The 15,405-nt window shown below is 31.3% G+C and overlaps 1 protein-coding gene across 1 annotated transcript; it reads right to left on the bottom strand.

The window, feature by feature from the left end:
- Positions 1–427: 427 nt before the first annotated feature.
- Positions 428–7,748, bottom strand: LOC126881856 (peroxynitrite isomerase THAP4-like). The gene is made up of 4 exons (XM_050646476.1): positions 7,482–7,748; positions 7,021–7,204; positions 3,304–3,330; positions 428–1,087 (listed from the first exon to the last, which is right to left on the bottom strand). Exons 1-4 carry the CDS (start codon positions 7,559–7,561, stop codon positions 992–994), a joined length of 387 nt encoding a protein of 128 aa, XP_050502433.1. The 5' UTR covers positions 7,562–7,748; the 3' UTR covers positions 428–991.
- Between the last annotated feature and the right edge of the window lie 7,657 nt (positions 7,749–15,405).

Below are 15,405 nucleotides of genomic sequence, written 5' to 3'. Positions count from 1 at the left end.
GCCACGCACATGCTCACACATACAGTATGGAGTTAGTTGTTAAATCTTTCAAGTTATGTATGTATCAGCACAAATAAGATGTGAAAATAATATATTAGTGTGTTTAGTTATATTTATATAATTTTTATGTCTTTGGATCTGTCTTCCTCGGGAGTAAGATAATAAGTAGGTATTATTAAAACATTTTTATATTTATACTTCACTTGATCTATTTGTCACCGTGATTTGTAATTATGTCCGAGAAATCATGTAGGTAAATAAAGCGATTATGGGTGATTGGTAGAGCATTCGACTACAGGTCGAGAGGTCCCGGATTTAAATCCGGAAGCATATTCCTTTTTTTTTAATTGTTGGTATTGTTTTAATAGAAAATTTTTGAAAGTAGTAAGTATTAAAATTGGTTTAATATTTAAATAAAATACAACTAAACTGCTTAAAGTATATTTATTTCGCTGAAATCAGAATAATAGAAGATAACTTGTTAGTTGCGTACAAAGTAGGTACAAATACTTTTTTATTATTATTCATAAGCAAGGACGGAGGGGCAAGTCCCTATTATGCACACAAACAATGAAATTATATAATAAGTAACTTACTAGTAGATATAATAAAAAAAACAAAAAAAAGATACAATTCGGTTGAAATAAAAAACAATATTTCGACTGTTATAGAAAATGGTCCACTCTGACATGTTGGTAGAAGAGGCCGAGACAATGTTACCACTAAGGTTATTCCAGCTCTCGAAAAATCTATTTAGTGAAAAGTTCTGTCTTGATCTTGTAGAGAAGTTCTCTTTTTTAAGTTTAAACTGGTGACCTCTGAGGCATTCATCTTGATTTATGGTAAACATTTGGTTGAGATTTCTGAAATTGAATTTTAATCTTTTAAATGTGATAATTAAGTCTCCACGTTGTCGGCAAAGTTCAAAAGAAGTTAGGTTGGTCATACTAAGTCTCTCTGCATAGGGGGGTCTTCTCAGTTCCAATGAAATTCAAGTGGTTTTTCTTTGAATGTTTTCCAACAAAGTTTTGTCTCGAACCAAATCAAGATACCACGTTCCACCAGCATATTCCAGAATCGGTCTTACCTAAAGAGTGTAAAGTTTACAGAATGACAGCATTAAAACTCTCGAAAAAGATACCTTAATATTTTCATTGTAGATTTTATATGAATTTATAGATAATAACATTTTTCTTTTTTATGACATGTTAGTATATTATGCAACGAGCATTTAATGATGGTCACTATGAAGCGAGTATGACGGATACGAAACGAGCCGCCCAGCGGCGACTTTCTTATAGCATACGAGCTTCATAATGATAATAATTAAATGCAAGTTGTATACACGATTTTTTCTATGATCATTCACAACAAAAAATATATTCAAATTTATTAATTTTGTAACGCAAAGAAATTAAGTAGTTGTATGGTTTAATTAATTATTTTGTTGATACATTTATATTTTCAATATTACAATTATTAAAATGAATTTGGAGGATAAATTTTTAATATCCCTACCGTCTTCAGACATTTTCTTAAAAATATTTAATTTTTAAATTAGTCAGTTTGTTTACATATTAAGAACTGTCAAAGCGTATGTATTTCACTCGCCATTGGTCATTGCGCGTGTGCCACCTTCATCGCTAATGCCATATCGCGATTCTATTAGTTAAAAATCTGCAGCGTAATGAAAAGCTGTATCATAATGAAGCTCATTATGATACAGGTAGTGAACCTATATTAAAGTATGAGCATAGAAAAAATATGTTATAGACTAAATTGAACTTCCATATTAAGATATGCCCAGTACATCAACTGAATCTACAGAACCCATTTCTCATATCGTCGCCTTAATACTATAACCTAAACCTAATTTTAATACTATAACTACCTAAACCACCATAAGTATCATAACTACCATATACTAATAAACATAAACCATACCATATACATAAACCACCTATAACTACCATAACTATAACCACCTAAACTTAATACTATAACTTGATAACTCGAAATTAGTAGTTTTGAGATAAACGGGTTTAAAGATTTTAAAGATATTTGTGCTGCTACCATGATGTTGGTAAATACGTGATTCATTCTGCAGCTCTAAAATACTGTTCCTTAACTTTTTGGCTACTGATCTATTTAGGAGTACGGTGCAAATTTGTTTTACAATATGGAAAATAACGAAAAATTAAAGTTATCAACTTTTAGCACTACCATAATGTTAACATTTGGTAATGTCGCATGCCGTGCCAAGTTGCATCTTAGTGAACTTTATAACAAAACTGATTTTTTAAGCTTTATTTTGGTAAAAATTAGCCCTCTGCCATGGGCGTTGCCAGATCTACTAACAATTCTCGCACTTCAATTTTTGCATTAACATGAACCGAATAAAGAGATAGCAATTAAGCGTGAAGCTCAATGGTTTCAGAAAAACACGTGCTACAACTAGATAACTCTAATTAGCTAGTTGTAGCATTCAGTGTACATATGTTGCATTAACGAATATTCCGATTAAACAATAACTTGATAACTTATCTTGTCAAGTTGTAGCACTGAATATTAGGGGCATTTGAGTTTTATCAACCTTCGTCAATCATAAATAAATAGTTATAACTCGCTTGGAGAGAGTTATCAAGTTTTTACGCAATATGGAGGCAAATAAAATACATCTTGTGAACTAGTTATCTCAAAAACATCAATTTTGGAGTTATCAAGTTATGGTACTAAGGCGACGATATGAATATTGATGTTACACCAAGAAAACGGAAATTATAGTTGTTCCATTATATCTTTGCACAAACGTCATGATTCATTTGTAAACAATTTAAATCAAAACATTAAGTAAAACGTACGTCGATATGTAATATCATTGATATCTCTCAATGTAATGACAATTTATAAGTTAGAAAATATTAGTTGTCTTAGTAGCGTAAAAATAAATACTTCCGGAAGTAATCAAATTAAAAGAGCAACAGTTAGTCGTTCTAACAATTATGTTTGAAAATAAAAACAATGACATCTACAAAAATTAAAAGTTTAAATAATATGAAAATCCAAATGAAACAATAAATCCAAATAAACCAACTTCTTTGTTTCTCACTTCTTTGTAGTCTTCGACGAACATTCCTTAATCTTCGTTTTCGTTCACTACTAATTTTCTGCGAACGACCTAATTCTTTAGATATCTTCCACTTCCTAGGAGTTAACTCACATGATGTACTAGGAATATCTGGAGATACATCTGGAAATTACGTTCCTTTCTGACATTATACTGATATTAGATAATATCCTCACTTTTGAATTCTCCTGCATTTGTAGCACCTAAAAGAAAAAAACAAACGCTAAATATCACAATATCAAAGAGATAATAATAAAATATGTAATATAGATTTACAAGAAATAAAAAAGCATACTGAATAAGTATTAAATAAACATAAAACCAATATATATGAATATGTAGTGAGGGACGTTTGAGTTTGCATAAATTCATTATCTCGAGAATGGGCAAATTTGAAGAAAAATCCTGACAGGTCGATTTTTATTTTTAAATTAGGGCTTTTTGGCATATATATACTAGTGACGTCATCCATCGTGGATGACGGAATCGATGATTTTTTTAAATGGGAGTAGGGGTTGTGGGACAGCTCATTTGAAAGGCTATTTAATTCTCTATTCAGTAATATAAACAATAACCTAATTATTTATACAGGGGGCCAAAAAATTTTTTTGAATTAAATTAATTGAGACAAAAAGAAGAATGTATGTACTTATTTAATGCAAAATACATTTTACTGCTGTCAGAAAACAGAAAAAAATGTTAATTTCGAAAATAAACATTGCTTTTCTCTTAAATTAAATGTTCAAACTGGTAAGAGGCAGACAATTTAAGCGAAAAACAATATTTATGTATTAAATAAACATTTTTTTCCTGTTTTCGGACCACAGTAAAATGTATTTTGAATTAAATAAATTACATAGGTACATTTTTATTATCTCAATTAATTTAATTCAAAAACATTTTTTTTGCTACCCTGTATGAATAATTAATTAGGTTATTGTTTATATTACTGCATAGAGAATAAAATACCATTTCACATGAGCTATCATCACGTCCAGATGGATGACGTCACTAGTATTATATATAAGCCAAAAAGTCCTAAATTAAAAACAAAAATCGACCTGTCTGAGGATTTCTCTTCAAATTTGCCCATTCTCGAGATAATGAATTTATGCAAACTCAAACATCCTCACTGTATAATATTATAAATATAAAAAAAATATAAATAAACAGTAATATACAGTCGGAAAAATGAAAGAATACCCATGAACGATCACATCAATCACTTATTTTGTATTTGCTGTCTTTTTCTATAAATAACAAACGTTTGTTATAGAAAAAGATTTTTTTTCCTCTGATTCTGGCTTTGGTTTAGAACTAGAACCTTTAGCCACGTAATTGTATAACTTATTACTAAGTCAGGGGAGTAATCTGTAGTGTGTGTGTTGCGTAAGTGTCTTGTTACTTTGTAAAGTTGACGTCAAAAAAGATATTAAATACAAAATAAGTGATTGATGTGATCGTTCATGGGTATAGGACTTTTCATTCACAGTCATTTGTTTCGAGCCTCTGTCATGTGCCACATAGTCATAGCCATCGTCATACTTTATTGATCCTTTAAGACATTCAAAATAAATGTATAGGATACGTCAATACACAATTCAGTATATAAAAAAAACATCAATGTGTATAATACAATATTGACAGTGTAACAAAAATTGACAAAACATAAAATATATAAAAATAACATTCTTACAAGTAAAATATGAAGCTACTGCAGTTTGTCCTCCAGATATTCATTTATCGAATAATATGCTTCTGTTATGAGTAAATCTTTAACATTTTTTTTAAATGTAGTGGAGAGTGGTATTTCTTTCACAGCTTTTGGCAAATGGTTGTATAAGGTCAGACCCATATATCTGAAGCTATTTTGAAATTTGTATGTTCTGTGTTTAGGAACTCGTAAAGATTCAGCACTTCTTGTATTGTAATAGTGATTATCTGCATTTACTGGAAATGTATTTATTTCCTGTTTTACATAGAGTAAACATTTATAGATATATAGGCAGTAGAAAGTTAAAATTTGATGTTTAATAAAAATTGGTTTACAAGATTGTTGATAATCCAAATTAAAAATTTTACGGATAATTTTTTTTTGGGTAATGAACACTTTGGCACTATCTACTGAGTTCCCCCATAAAATTACATTATAGCACATGTGGCTGTAAGCAAGGCTATAATAAACGTTTATTAATGCCGATATGGGTAGTGTGTTTTTAATTCTAGATGTAGCATAAAAAGCTTTATTCAATTTCATGTTCACTGAATTCACTTGCTCTGACCATTTCAGATTACAATCAATGAACACACCCAAAAACTTTGTAGACTGAGTGGAAGATAACATATTGTTTCTATCATGGATGGTTAAGTTATAGTCATTGGTTGATGAGTTGTATGAATGAAAATAAATAATTTCTGTCTTGTCAATGTTTAAAATGAGTCTGTTGGTATTACACCAGCATCTAAAGCAGTCAACAACAGTCTTCATTGCCATTTGTAATTCCTCGAGTGTACGTGCAGAGACTATTAACGAGGTATCGTCAGCAAACATTGATATTATAAGTGCCCTTATGTGATCTGGTAGATCGTTAATAAAAATTAGGAATAATAATGGTCCCAGCACGGATCCCTGTGGTACTCCTTTGTTTGTCGTGTATGGTTCTGAGCTTGATTCTTTAATTTTCACAACACTCTTCCTGTCACCTAAGAAATTTATTAAACCTTACAACAATAAAAACCTTACAATCAATAAATTTAAAGTAATTCTGAAAAAATATCTTCTGAGTTTTGCTTTTTACTCTGTTAGTGAATATTTTGATCATTTTAAAGCAGTATCATGGACATGAATATTACTCACTATGTTTTCCGATGTCTCATTTTGTGAATGTATTTATATGTAGAATGCAAGTAATTATTCCGTATTCCACACCATTCTAAAAGGCTAAAGGTAAGTTTAGATTGTATAAGTGCTTAATAAAGAATTCATAAATGAGTTATTCCTACAAAATATTATAAAAATTTGAACCTTGATAGGAGACCTCTTAATTTAATTAATTAGTATTTTATAATTTACTTAGTACATAATATACAAAATTATAAAAAGAATATCAAGAACCTAGTTGAAATCTGCCCGTACACACCTATTACCTATACAAACTTATTTGCCAATGAAAGCAAGTGAAATAGGTCTGGATCCCGCATATGAAAAAAAACATGATTAATAGCAAGCTGAAAATTTGTTAATAGCTTAAGTGTGCCTAGTCGGACAAACTTTGATATATAGGAACACTGGAACAGGGAAGTTTTAATTTTGGAACAGGTTAAAAATTTGTAGCGGTCAGACCACGAAAATGTCACATGTATTTTGTCCAACAGAACTTCCAATTGATTTGTTACCCTTTCATTAAAATCTCATGCAAAAATCAGGCTGCTATTTATCACCAAATGGGAATTATAATGAGTGGAACACACAGAAGATGTCAAATGACAGGAATTATGACAGGTGATAAATCTCAGTCTGATTTTTGCATGAGAGTTTCATGAAAGGGTAACAAATCAATTGGAAGCCCTGTCGGACAAAATACATTTGACGTTTTCGTGATCTGACTGTTTCAAATTTTTAACCTGTTCCACAATTAAAATTTCCCCCGTTCCAGTGTTCCCATATATCAAAGTTTATCCGACTAGACACCCTTAAGCTATTAACAAATTTTCAGGTTGCTATTAATCAACTTTTTTTTCATACGCTTGATCCAGACCTAAAATGTATTACTGAAATTATTTTATGTTGTGTAATATTCAGGTTCAAGGTGTACCTATTTCAGAATATTACTTATATTATTTTAATTAATTACTTATTTATATAATTTATTAATATTTATAATAATTGTTACCTGAGATTCACCAATTGTAGGGATTGCATTTTCTCGCAAACGAATAGGATGAGCTAAGGAAGTCCTATCTACATGCCTCTCTTCAAAATGTCTTGTACATAATTTGCTACCTTTCCTGGGTTCCCAGTTCTCTTTATTTACGAACTGAATCCAGGCCTCTCTCCTTTTAACATCTTTAGGAAAACTACAACCATATAAACCAAGTTTAAAAAATGACCTGTTGTTTTTACATGCATTATCACTAAAATGGATAATGGGTCTATTGAATAAAAAGAAGTATTTGCTTTTACTTACAAGTATTTAAGTAATTACTTAATATTAATTGAATAAAATCATTTCTTTAATGCTTTATTTAATTACTATTAGGTAAATACTTAAATACGAGGAAGTAAAAGCAAATACTTATTTTTATTCAATAGACCCAATACCGCCCTGTACACTGTTTACGTTTACATACTAACCCATGTAAAGTGACTTTGGAGGAGAATTTTTTCTTATTTCCGGCATTATAATCACACAATGGGTACGCACAGGACGGCATATTATTGTCACTACAAAATCACTGAAACACACAACAAAAATAAGTTCAAAATAATGTATAAAATAAATTCTTTAAATGCACAAATTCACCAAACAACACGACCTGTCAATAGTGTCAATAAGAAAGGTAACATGGCCGAACCGATCCCATATTCTCGGCACATGTCACATCCTCTCCCTCCCACATCACTGGAATAATTATTGACATAACCTGTAAAATATTATTGTCAATTGGCTGTAAATAGTCCTGTCGCCAGGGGGGGGGGTACAACGGCCTCCTTAATTTAGATGGACTTACCCAAGTTTTTTTTATATACTTTGACCCGCAGAATACGAATTTTTTGGGTAACAGTTGATCCGGATGTCGATAAGATTGTTATAGACAAAGAACTTGAGGAATTACATAACAGCGATTTCTCGCAAAACAAAACATCTTTTTGTATTTCTTGGGTCATTTCAAGCAAAAAATATGCCTACAAGTTTTTTCGTAGAATGCATAGTTTTCGAGATAACCGCGGTTGAAATTTCAAAAAATCGAAAAATTGTAATTTTTGAACCCGAATAACTTATGATTAAAAAATAAAGTAGCAATTCTGCTTACCGCATTTGAAAGTTTAAGTCAAATTATATCGGTTTTGATTATTTGCATTGCTAAAAATTTATTATTTTATTGTTAAACAAAGCTATAAACACCTAGTATGTGAGTGATGTTTTCAATGATTTCTCATGTAAAATCGAATGAGTAGGTAGAGTAGCTACAAGTGCAAGCGAGGCAATTTCTACGTAGCATGCGTTAAAACGCATGTATTAGGCACGGGAAACACTATGTGTTTATAGATTAGTTTAACAATAAAAAAATTAATTTTTAGCATTGCAAATAATCAAAACCGGTATAATTTGACTTAAACTTTCAAATGCGGTAAGCAGAATTGCTACTTTATTTTTTAATCAAACGTAATTCAGGTTCGAAAATTGCAATTTTTCGATTTTTTGAAAGTTCAACCGCGGTTATCTCGAAAACTATGCATTGTACGAAAAAACTTGTAGGAATATTTTTTGCTTAAAATGACCCAAAAAATACAAAAAGATGTTTTGTTTTGCGAGAAATCGCTGTTATGTAATTCCTCAAGTTCTTTGTCTATAACAATCTTATCGACATCCGGATCAACTGTTACCCAAAAAATTCGTATTCTACGGGTCAAAATATATAAAAAAAACTTGGGTAAGTCCATCTGAATTAAGGAGGCCGTTGTACCCCCCCTGGCGACAGGACTAAAATGAAATCTGATAGTTCAGACTTACTTGGCCTCGTCTGGGAGGCATCAGTCATGTTTACACTTCTAAAGCTATTTATTTATTAATCGTATTTCTCTTGACAAATATACACATAATATATTGTATAGAACAGGGCTGCTCAGACTTGCCCTGTTTGCGATCTACCATAAAATATTTAGAAAGCAAACGATCGAATACTGGCTACTACAACTAGGCTAGAGGCTAGATACCAAATACGCACTTTTATGAAAATGCTTCTATTTTAAATGCTTATAAATACAAAACACAATTAAGCGATCCAATCAAGTATCTACTATTAATGGATGTTAATTAATGATTTTCCTAAATTATTAATTTCATTTCGGTGTTGATGCAGGGCAGTACATTCATCCGCAAACTTTTCGAAGACCGTATGTAATAATATCTCAACTCGTGCTTGTGGTTAAAACTCACTAATAATTACTGAGTGTTAACCACAAGCACGAGCTGAGATGTTCGTCCTTTATTTTTAGACAAGACGAAAACGGCGGGTTCGTTGGAAAATAATATATTCCCATGAGATTTTTTTGCATAATCACATTCGTGAGACACCCCAGAATAAGGTTAAAGAAGTCGCCCACGCGAAAAGTGGTCCAAATTTTTTTTAACAATTTTTTTAATCAAATTGCAAAAGTAAATGGTTTCGGTCCGGACAATTTTTTTTAGGTTTTTTGCACCATTCTGGGCAAAAAACGTCTCTCTTAATTTTTCTCTAAAGTTGATAGTTTTCGACTTATAATCAGTTTAAAATCTCAAAAACGCGAATATGGTCATTTTTAAGACTTAAGGTGATACAGTAGCGATCAACAGGTAGCCAAAACGCGTTCCAAGATTGCGGCTATAATTTTGAATATTTTTTCGAGATATTTGGCACACGTATTCGTAATATAATAAAGAATGGCGGTACAGATCCCAATTTGAAAAATATATTAATATGTGGAAATTACTCTGTAATTAAATACAATATTTAAAAAACGAGCCTGTACCGCCATTAATAAGAACAAGAAAATACACTTTCTTCAAATAAACTTTTTTATCCGATGCCTAGATTTTGTGTCATTTCGGAACTACTAATGAAATAAAAAATTTTAGTAGTTCCAAAATGACACAAAATCTAGGCATCGGATAAAAAAGTTTATTTGAAGAAAGTGTATTTTTTTGTTCTTCTTAATGGCGGTACAGACTCGTTTTTCTAATATTGTATTTAATTACAGAGTAATTTCCACATATTAATATATTTTTCAAATTGGGCTCTGTACCGCCATTCTTTATTATATTACGAATACGTGTGCCAAATACCTCGAAAAAATATTCAAAATTACAGCCGCAATCTTGAAACGCGTTTTCGCTACTTGTTGATTGCTACTGTTTCCTCTTAATAACTCGGTTAAAAATTATTATTATGAAAGTCAGAAAGTGACTTAGAAGGATGGGTACGTATTTTCGGCTGCAATGCTATTCAAATGGGGATTAATTTTTTTCGAATCCTCAGAAAACTAATAAGTATTTTTGAAAAATTTAAACGCAGAATAAAAAATTACGTTATTGGCGAGGGCCGAAAGTTTCAGAAAGCCGAGAATAATGTTTATTTTAATAAGTTACAGGGGTGAAAAACTAAGAGAAAATTTAGTGTGATATTTAATTTAAAATATCTCATTCAATATAAACTTTTTATTTATTCTAAGGGACTGTCGGCCCTCGGTAATAATATAGTATTTCATTCTACGTTTAAATTTTTCAAAAATATTTATTGGTTTTTTCAGAAAAATGAACACAATGTCCGTGGTAATATTTCAAAATCTATCTTTGTCATACAACTCACTCAGTCGAATAGAATATTCTCAGCATACTGTCAGTCAGACAGTGACAATCAGTGACCATTTTAAATATTTGACATGGCATCGGGAATATTTTAAGTTGTTGATTAAATAATAGGTTTGTTCTAGCAAAAAGTCAAACTAGTCAGAGACCGTCAGCAAACAGTTGGTCAGTGAGAGAACATAATACAGTCATCACCTCTACTCGCGCTATCACCTCTACTCGCGCTGGTCCACTATTCGCTGATGGTTTCAAACCGTTTGAAACTGATACTAGAACAAACCTTATATTGATATATAAAGTTTGTTCTAGCAAACAGTCAAACTAGTCAGAAACCGTCAGCAAACAGTTGGTCAGTGAGATAATATAATACAGTCACCAGTGCTATCCCCTCTACTCGCGCTGGTCCACTATTCGCTGATGGTTTCAAACCGTTTGAAACTGATGCTAGAACAAACCTATAGTGTATTTAATAAATATTTGATTTAAGACGTGAACTTAATAAAAAGTTATTTATTGTGTATTATTTGTGGAAGATCCAAGCAGAGAATACATCAGGATAATATATGTATACTGTGATCCAAGTATTTTGTTGTTAACCTTTAACTACCCGCGCATCAAGTTATAACATAACTACACGCGTGGCGTACTTTATACGCCACAAGAAAATACACTTAAAAACAGCAGATTTGTTTATTTTTTTTTTTGACAAAATACACTTAGTTGTTTGTTATAAACCTTATTCAGCTTCAGTGAATACTTGGAGTTCCTTCTCAATCAGCCAATTGGGATTTATAACTGGAATCATGGAATAACTGGATTCCAGATAGATAGATAAAAGGTCCAGATAGACTGGATAGATAAAATTACTAATAAAAATTTTTTTGAAATGTGATTTTTTAGAGGAGAAAAAGTATTGTTTATAAAGAAAAATATATTTTGTGCCATAATGACTACAAAACAATTGAAATATGAACTTATATTACTACTTATATTAATTTAAATCGTGGCGTATATTGTCCACCACTAGAAACAACAAATACTAAACTGTAAATTACGATCTTCCCAGAACGCCGATTATAATGAAACTAAAACCAAATTGTAAAGCACATTTCAGTGATAGGTTAGAGAGATAAGCAAGGTCAAAAATTGAATTTTTAAATATATTTGCAGTAGAATTCTTATATCTGGCGTACAAAATACGCCAGCGCGTGTAGTTAAAGGTTAAATATGTTCAAAATTGTACGCGTTCCATAGTAACGATATATTATTAAAAAATCACTTTAACACTTTTCCCCTTTTCTCGATTGAGTAATAGTTTTTGTTGTACATATAAATTATTACAATCACTGAATACACAGTTAGTGAAAAAATTATCACAATTATTAACTGAATTATTAATTTGCAATTATAAAAATAACAGTTATCCAAGAACATTCAAAAGCCATCTCTTTAAATTAATGATGACATTTTCAAGTATAATGACATTCTATTTAGTAATGTTTACATATCCATACCAGTTTGAATTTTACTACACGCAATTAGCCGTGTAAAGACCGAAAAAGTAGGGATACCCGTAATATATTTGCGAATTATGTACCGATAGCCTCAAACAAAGTTTAAAGCCCCCTACATGACCCTGAACAAATTTGGGTCATTAATTTATTACTAAGCTGTTATTTTTTATTATTAACAATGAGCGGTACGATCGTATTGACGCGGCTGTAAATATGAGTGCGAGTAAGATGCACAATTGACTGCCGGAATGGCATCTCTCTCGCACTCACCATTGACGGCAGCCTAATACGTGCATGGCGCTCATTATTATTATTTATAAATAAATAGTATCAAAATAATGACAAAAATTTCTCCAGCATATTGTAGGGATGGCTTTAATCTTTGATCTAGTCACTTTCTGACTTTCATAATAATAACTTTTAACCGAGTTATTAAGCCTTGAAAATCGCCATTTTTCGGTTTTTTCAATTTTAAATTGCTTATAACTCGAAAACGATAGACTTTAGAGAAAAATTATAAGAGACCTTTTTTGTCCAGAATGGTCCAAAAAAACCTACAAAAAAACTGTCTGGGCCAAAAATATTGATTTTTGTAATTTGATTAAAAAAAAATTGTTAAACAAAATTTGACCACTTTTTACGTGGGCAACTTGAACCTTATTCTGGGATGTCTGACGAATGTCTTTATGCAAAAATATCTCATGGGAATACTTTTTCAAACGAACACTAACTACAAAGGTTTATTGTAAAATCCATAAAAAAAAATTTTTAAGCAAGCAAGAAGAATAGCAAACTTAAAAAATAATCCGCAATAGTTATTTTCCTAACAAGTGCAGAAAGTCATACCTTTTAAAATGCGTCACATAACGGTGGCGAATTTTTGTGAGCCCAATATTTATTTGTTAAATCAAAATAATTTAAATTACTAATTTCTTTATATAAACAAGTGTTGTAACATCGGATCTTAAGAAGAAATTTTTGACTAAGATATTTCCTTCTGAATTTAGTGGGCGGTTCCATTGTTTCAACATAGAGTGGTTCAATAGGGGTAGATCTCATAGCACGTATGCAACAACGCAATACTGTGTTTAGAAAAACATCTATGCGACCTAAAATATTGTTACTAGCCTTTCCATAGAGTACTGAGCCATAATCTATAATAGATCTGATATATGAACGATAAAATAGAAGACATGTTTTAACATCTGCAACCTACCAAGTTTTTGCAATTGATTTAAGAAAATTTAGTGCTTTACTGCATCTGTCAAGCATAAAATCAACGTGCAGTCTCCAGGTCAATTTGGTATCCAGAATCATACCCAGAATGTAGATATTTTACTGATTTACAAACAGGAAAGTAACCATCATTTAATTGTATTTGTTCTCTTTGAGGTACATTGTGTCTAGTGAATATAAAAATGTTAAACTTGTTGTTTGCTAACTCAAAACCATTTTTTTAAACCACTCACAGCAATGTTCATGGATATGTTCCAATGTGTTTAAGCCATCGTTACATTTTTTAGATTCAGTATAAATACAAAAGTCATCAGCATATTGTATTATATTAAATGAAATATTGTCGATACTAACATTATGAAAATCAGCTCTGTAATGATTAAATAGAAGAGGACTTAAAACTGACCCCTGTGGAAGACCTGAGCTATTAAAGCGTGGTCCAATGAGTTTATTATTTTCAACCCTGATAAACTGCTCGTCAAAACTTAGGAATATAGAAAATTCTGCTGAATTTTTATAATAGATTTTATCGTGAACAGATTAACGGATTCCGCTATTTTTTTTATTATTTTAGACTTTTCTTTAGTATTTACACAGTTATGCAAAGGTTTACTCAAACTTTTTTTTGTACTTATACCGGGTGGAAGAAAAGAAATGTTTTTCTTATGTTAAGTTTGAGACGCCCTGTAGGGAGGACGAGGTACAAATGGGAGTATATATCGAAGTCGTATTGTAGTCTTATATTTTGTGAACATTTTTATTTTTTGAATGTCCCTGATATCTTTAGAAATAAAAAAATAAACGGTTTTGTAAATTAACATGTGTTTTAACCGAAACAAAAGTTTGAGACACCTTGTAGGGAGAAAAAGGCACAAAGGTGAGCATACCTCGATATTTTGTTGTAGTCTCATATTTTGTAAATATTTTATTTTTTAATTTCTATGATATCTTTAATAACAAAAAAACTAGACGATATTACTATATTTAATATGTATTTTAACTGACGACATGCGTCACATCACACATGTAAAATATAGAAAAACATATTAAAGAGTAATACCATCTGTGATGTATGCAAATAGGTAGTATTCGGAACGCACTCAAGTTGGTAATATTGTAAGAGTGACGTGACAGTGACAAGGACAGTGAAGCGGAAATAAAACCATTCTGAATCTAGACACGATAGATACAAGTTGTTTCATTATAACCTATCCTCCAAAGTTAACCTAGGAACCCTACCACGTGTTACATTATAACTTTACATGGTGCCGAACAAGATCGAATACGTTAAGAAAAGATATAAGTGCAATGGAATTCAAGGCAGCTATAAACTCGATGCAAATGTCAGGTAACTTAAAAACTATTTACAAGCTACAGAATTAACAAAGAAACCTGAAATAACCCAGTGTGCACAGCTATTACAGTTAATAGGGGACGAAGGGTTCAAAATATATAACACGTTTAAGTTCTCAACAGAAGAAAAAGACAAGTTAGAACTGTTAATAAAAAAATTTGAAGCACATTTCAAGCCAAAAAGCAACGTGTCAAATGCAAGGTACTGCCTGTTCACCAGAAAACAAGAAGAAGGTGAGTCAGTAGACAAATTTATAACAGATATTATAAACAAGGCAAAAAATTGTGAGCTAGAGAATTTGGAGGACAGTCTGATTAAGACTTGCATAACTTGTGGGGTAGCAGATGAAACGATGAGACAGAGACTATTAGAAGAAGATGAGATGAGCTTGGAAAAAGCAATCAATCTGTGTAAAAGTATAGAAAGTTCGAAAATCCAGTCTGAAAAAATGAAGTCAGAGGAGGTGCACTACATAAAGAAAAGAAACTTCAATAAGAAATATGTAAATAGAGAACAGTGGGAAGACAGAAGAGTGAATCCAACTCACTCAAAGTCCCAAGACGGCCAGTTCAATGGTAAATCTGGAAGCAGTTCAGGGTGCAGTAG

This window comes from Diabrotica virgifera, chromosome 3 (assembly GCF_917563875.1).
Source record: "Diabrotica virgifera virgifera chromosome 3, PGI_DIABVI_V3a".
Classification (NCBI taxonomy): Eukaryota; Metazoa; Arthropoda; class Insecta; order Coleoptera; family Chrysomelidae; genus Diabrotica; species Diabrotica virgifera.
The sequence above is the reverse complement of the archived record's forward strand: the minus strand, read 5'-3'. Positions and strand labels throughout refer to the sequence as shown.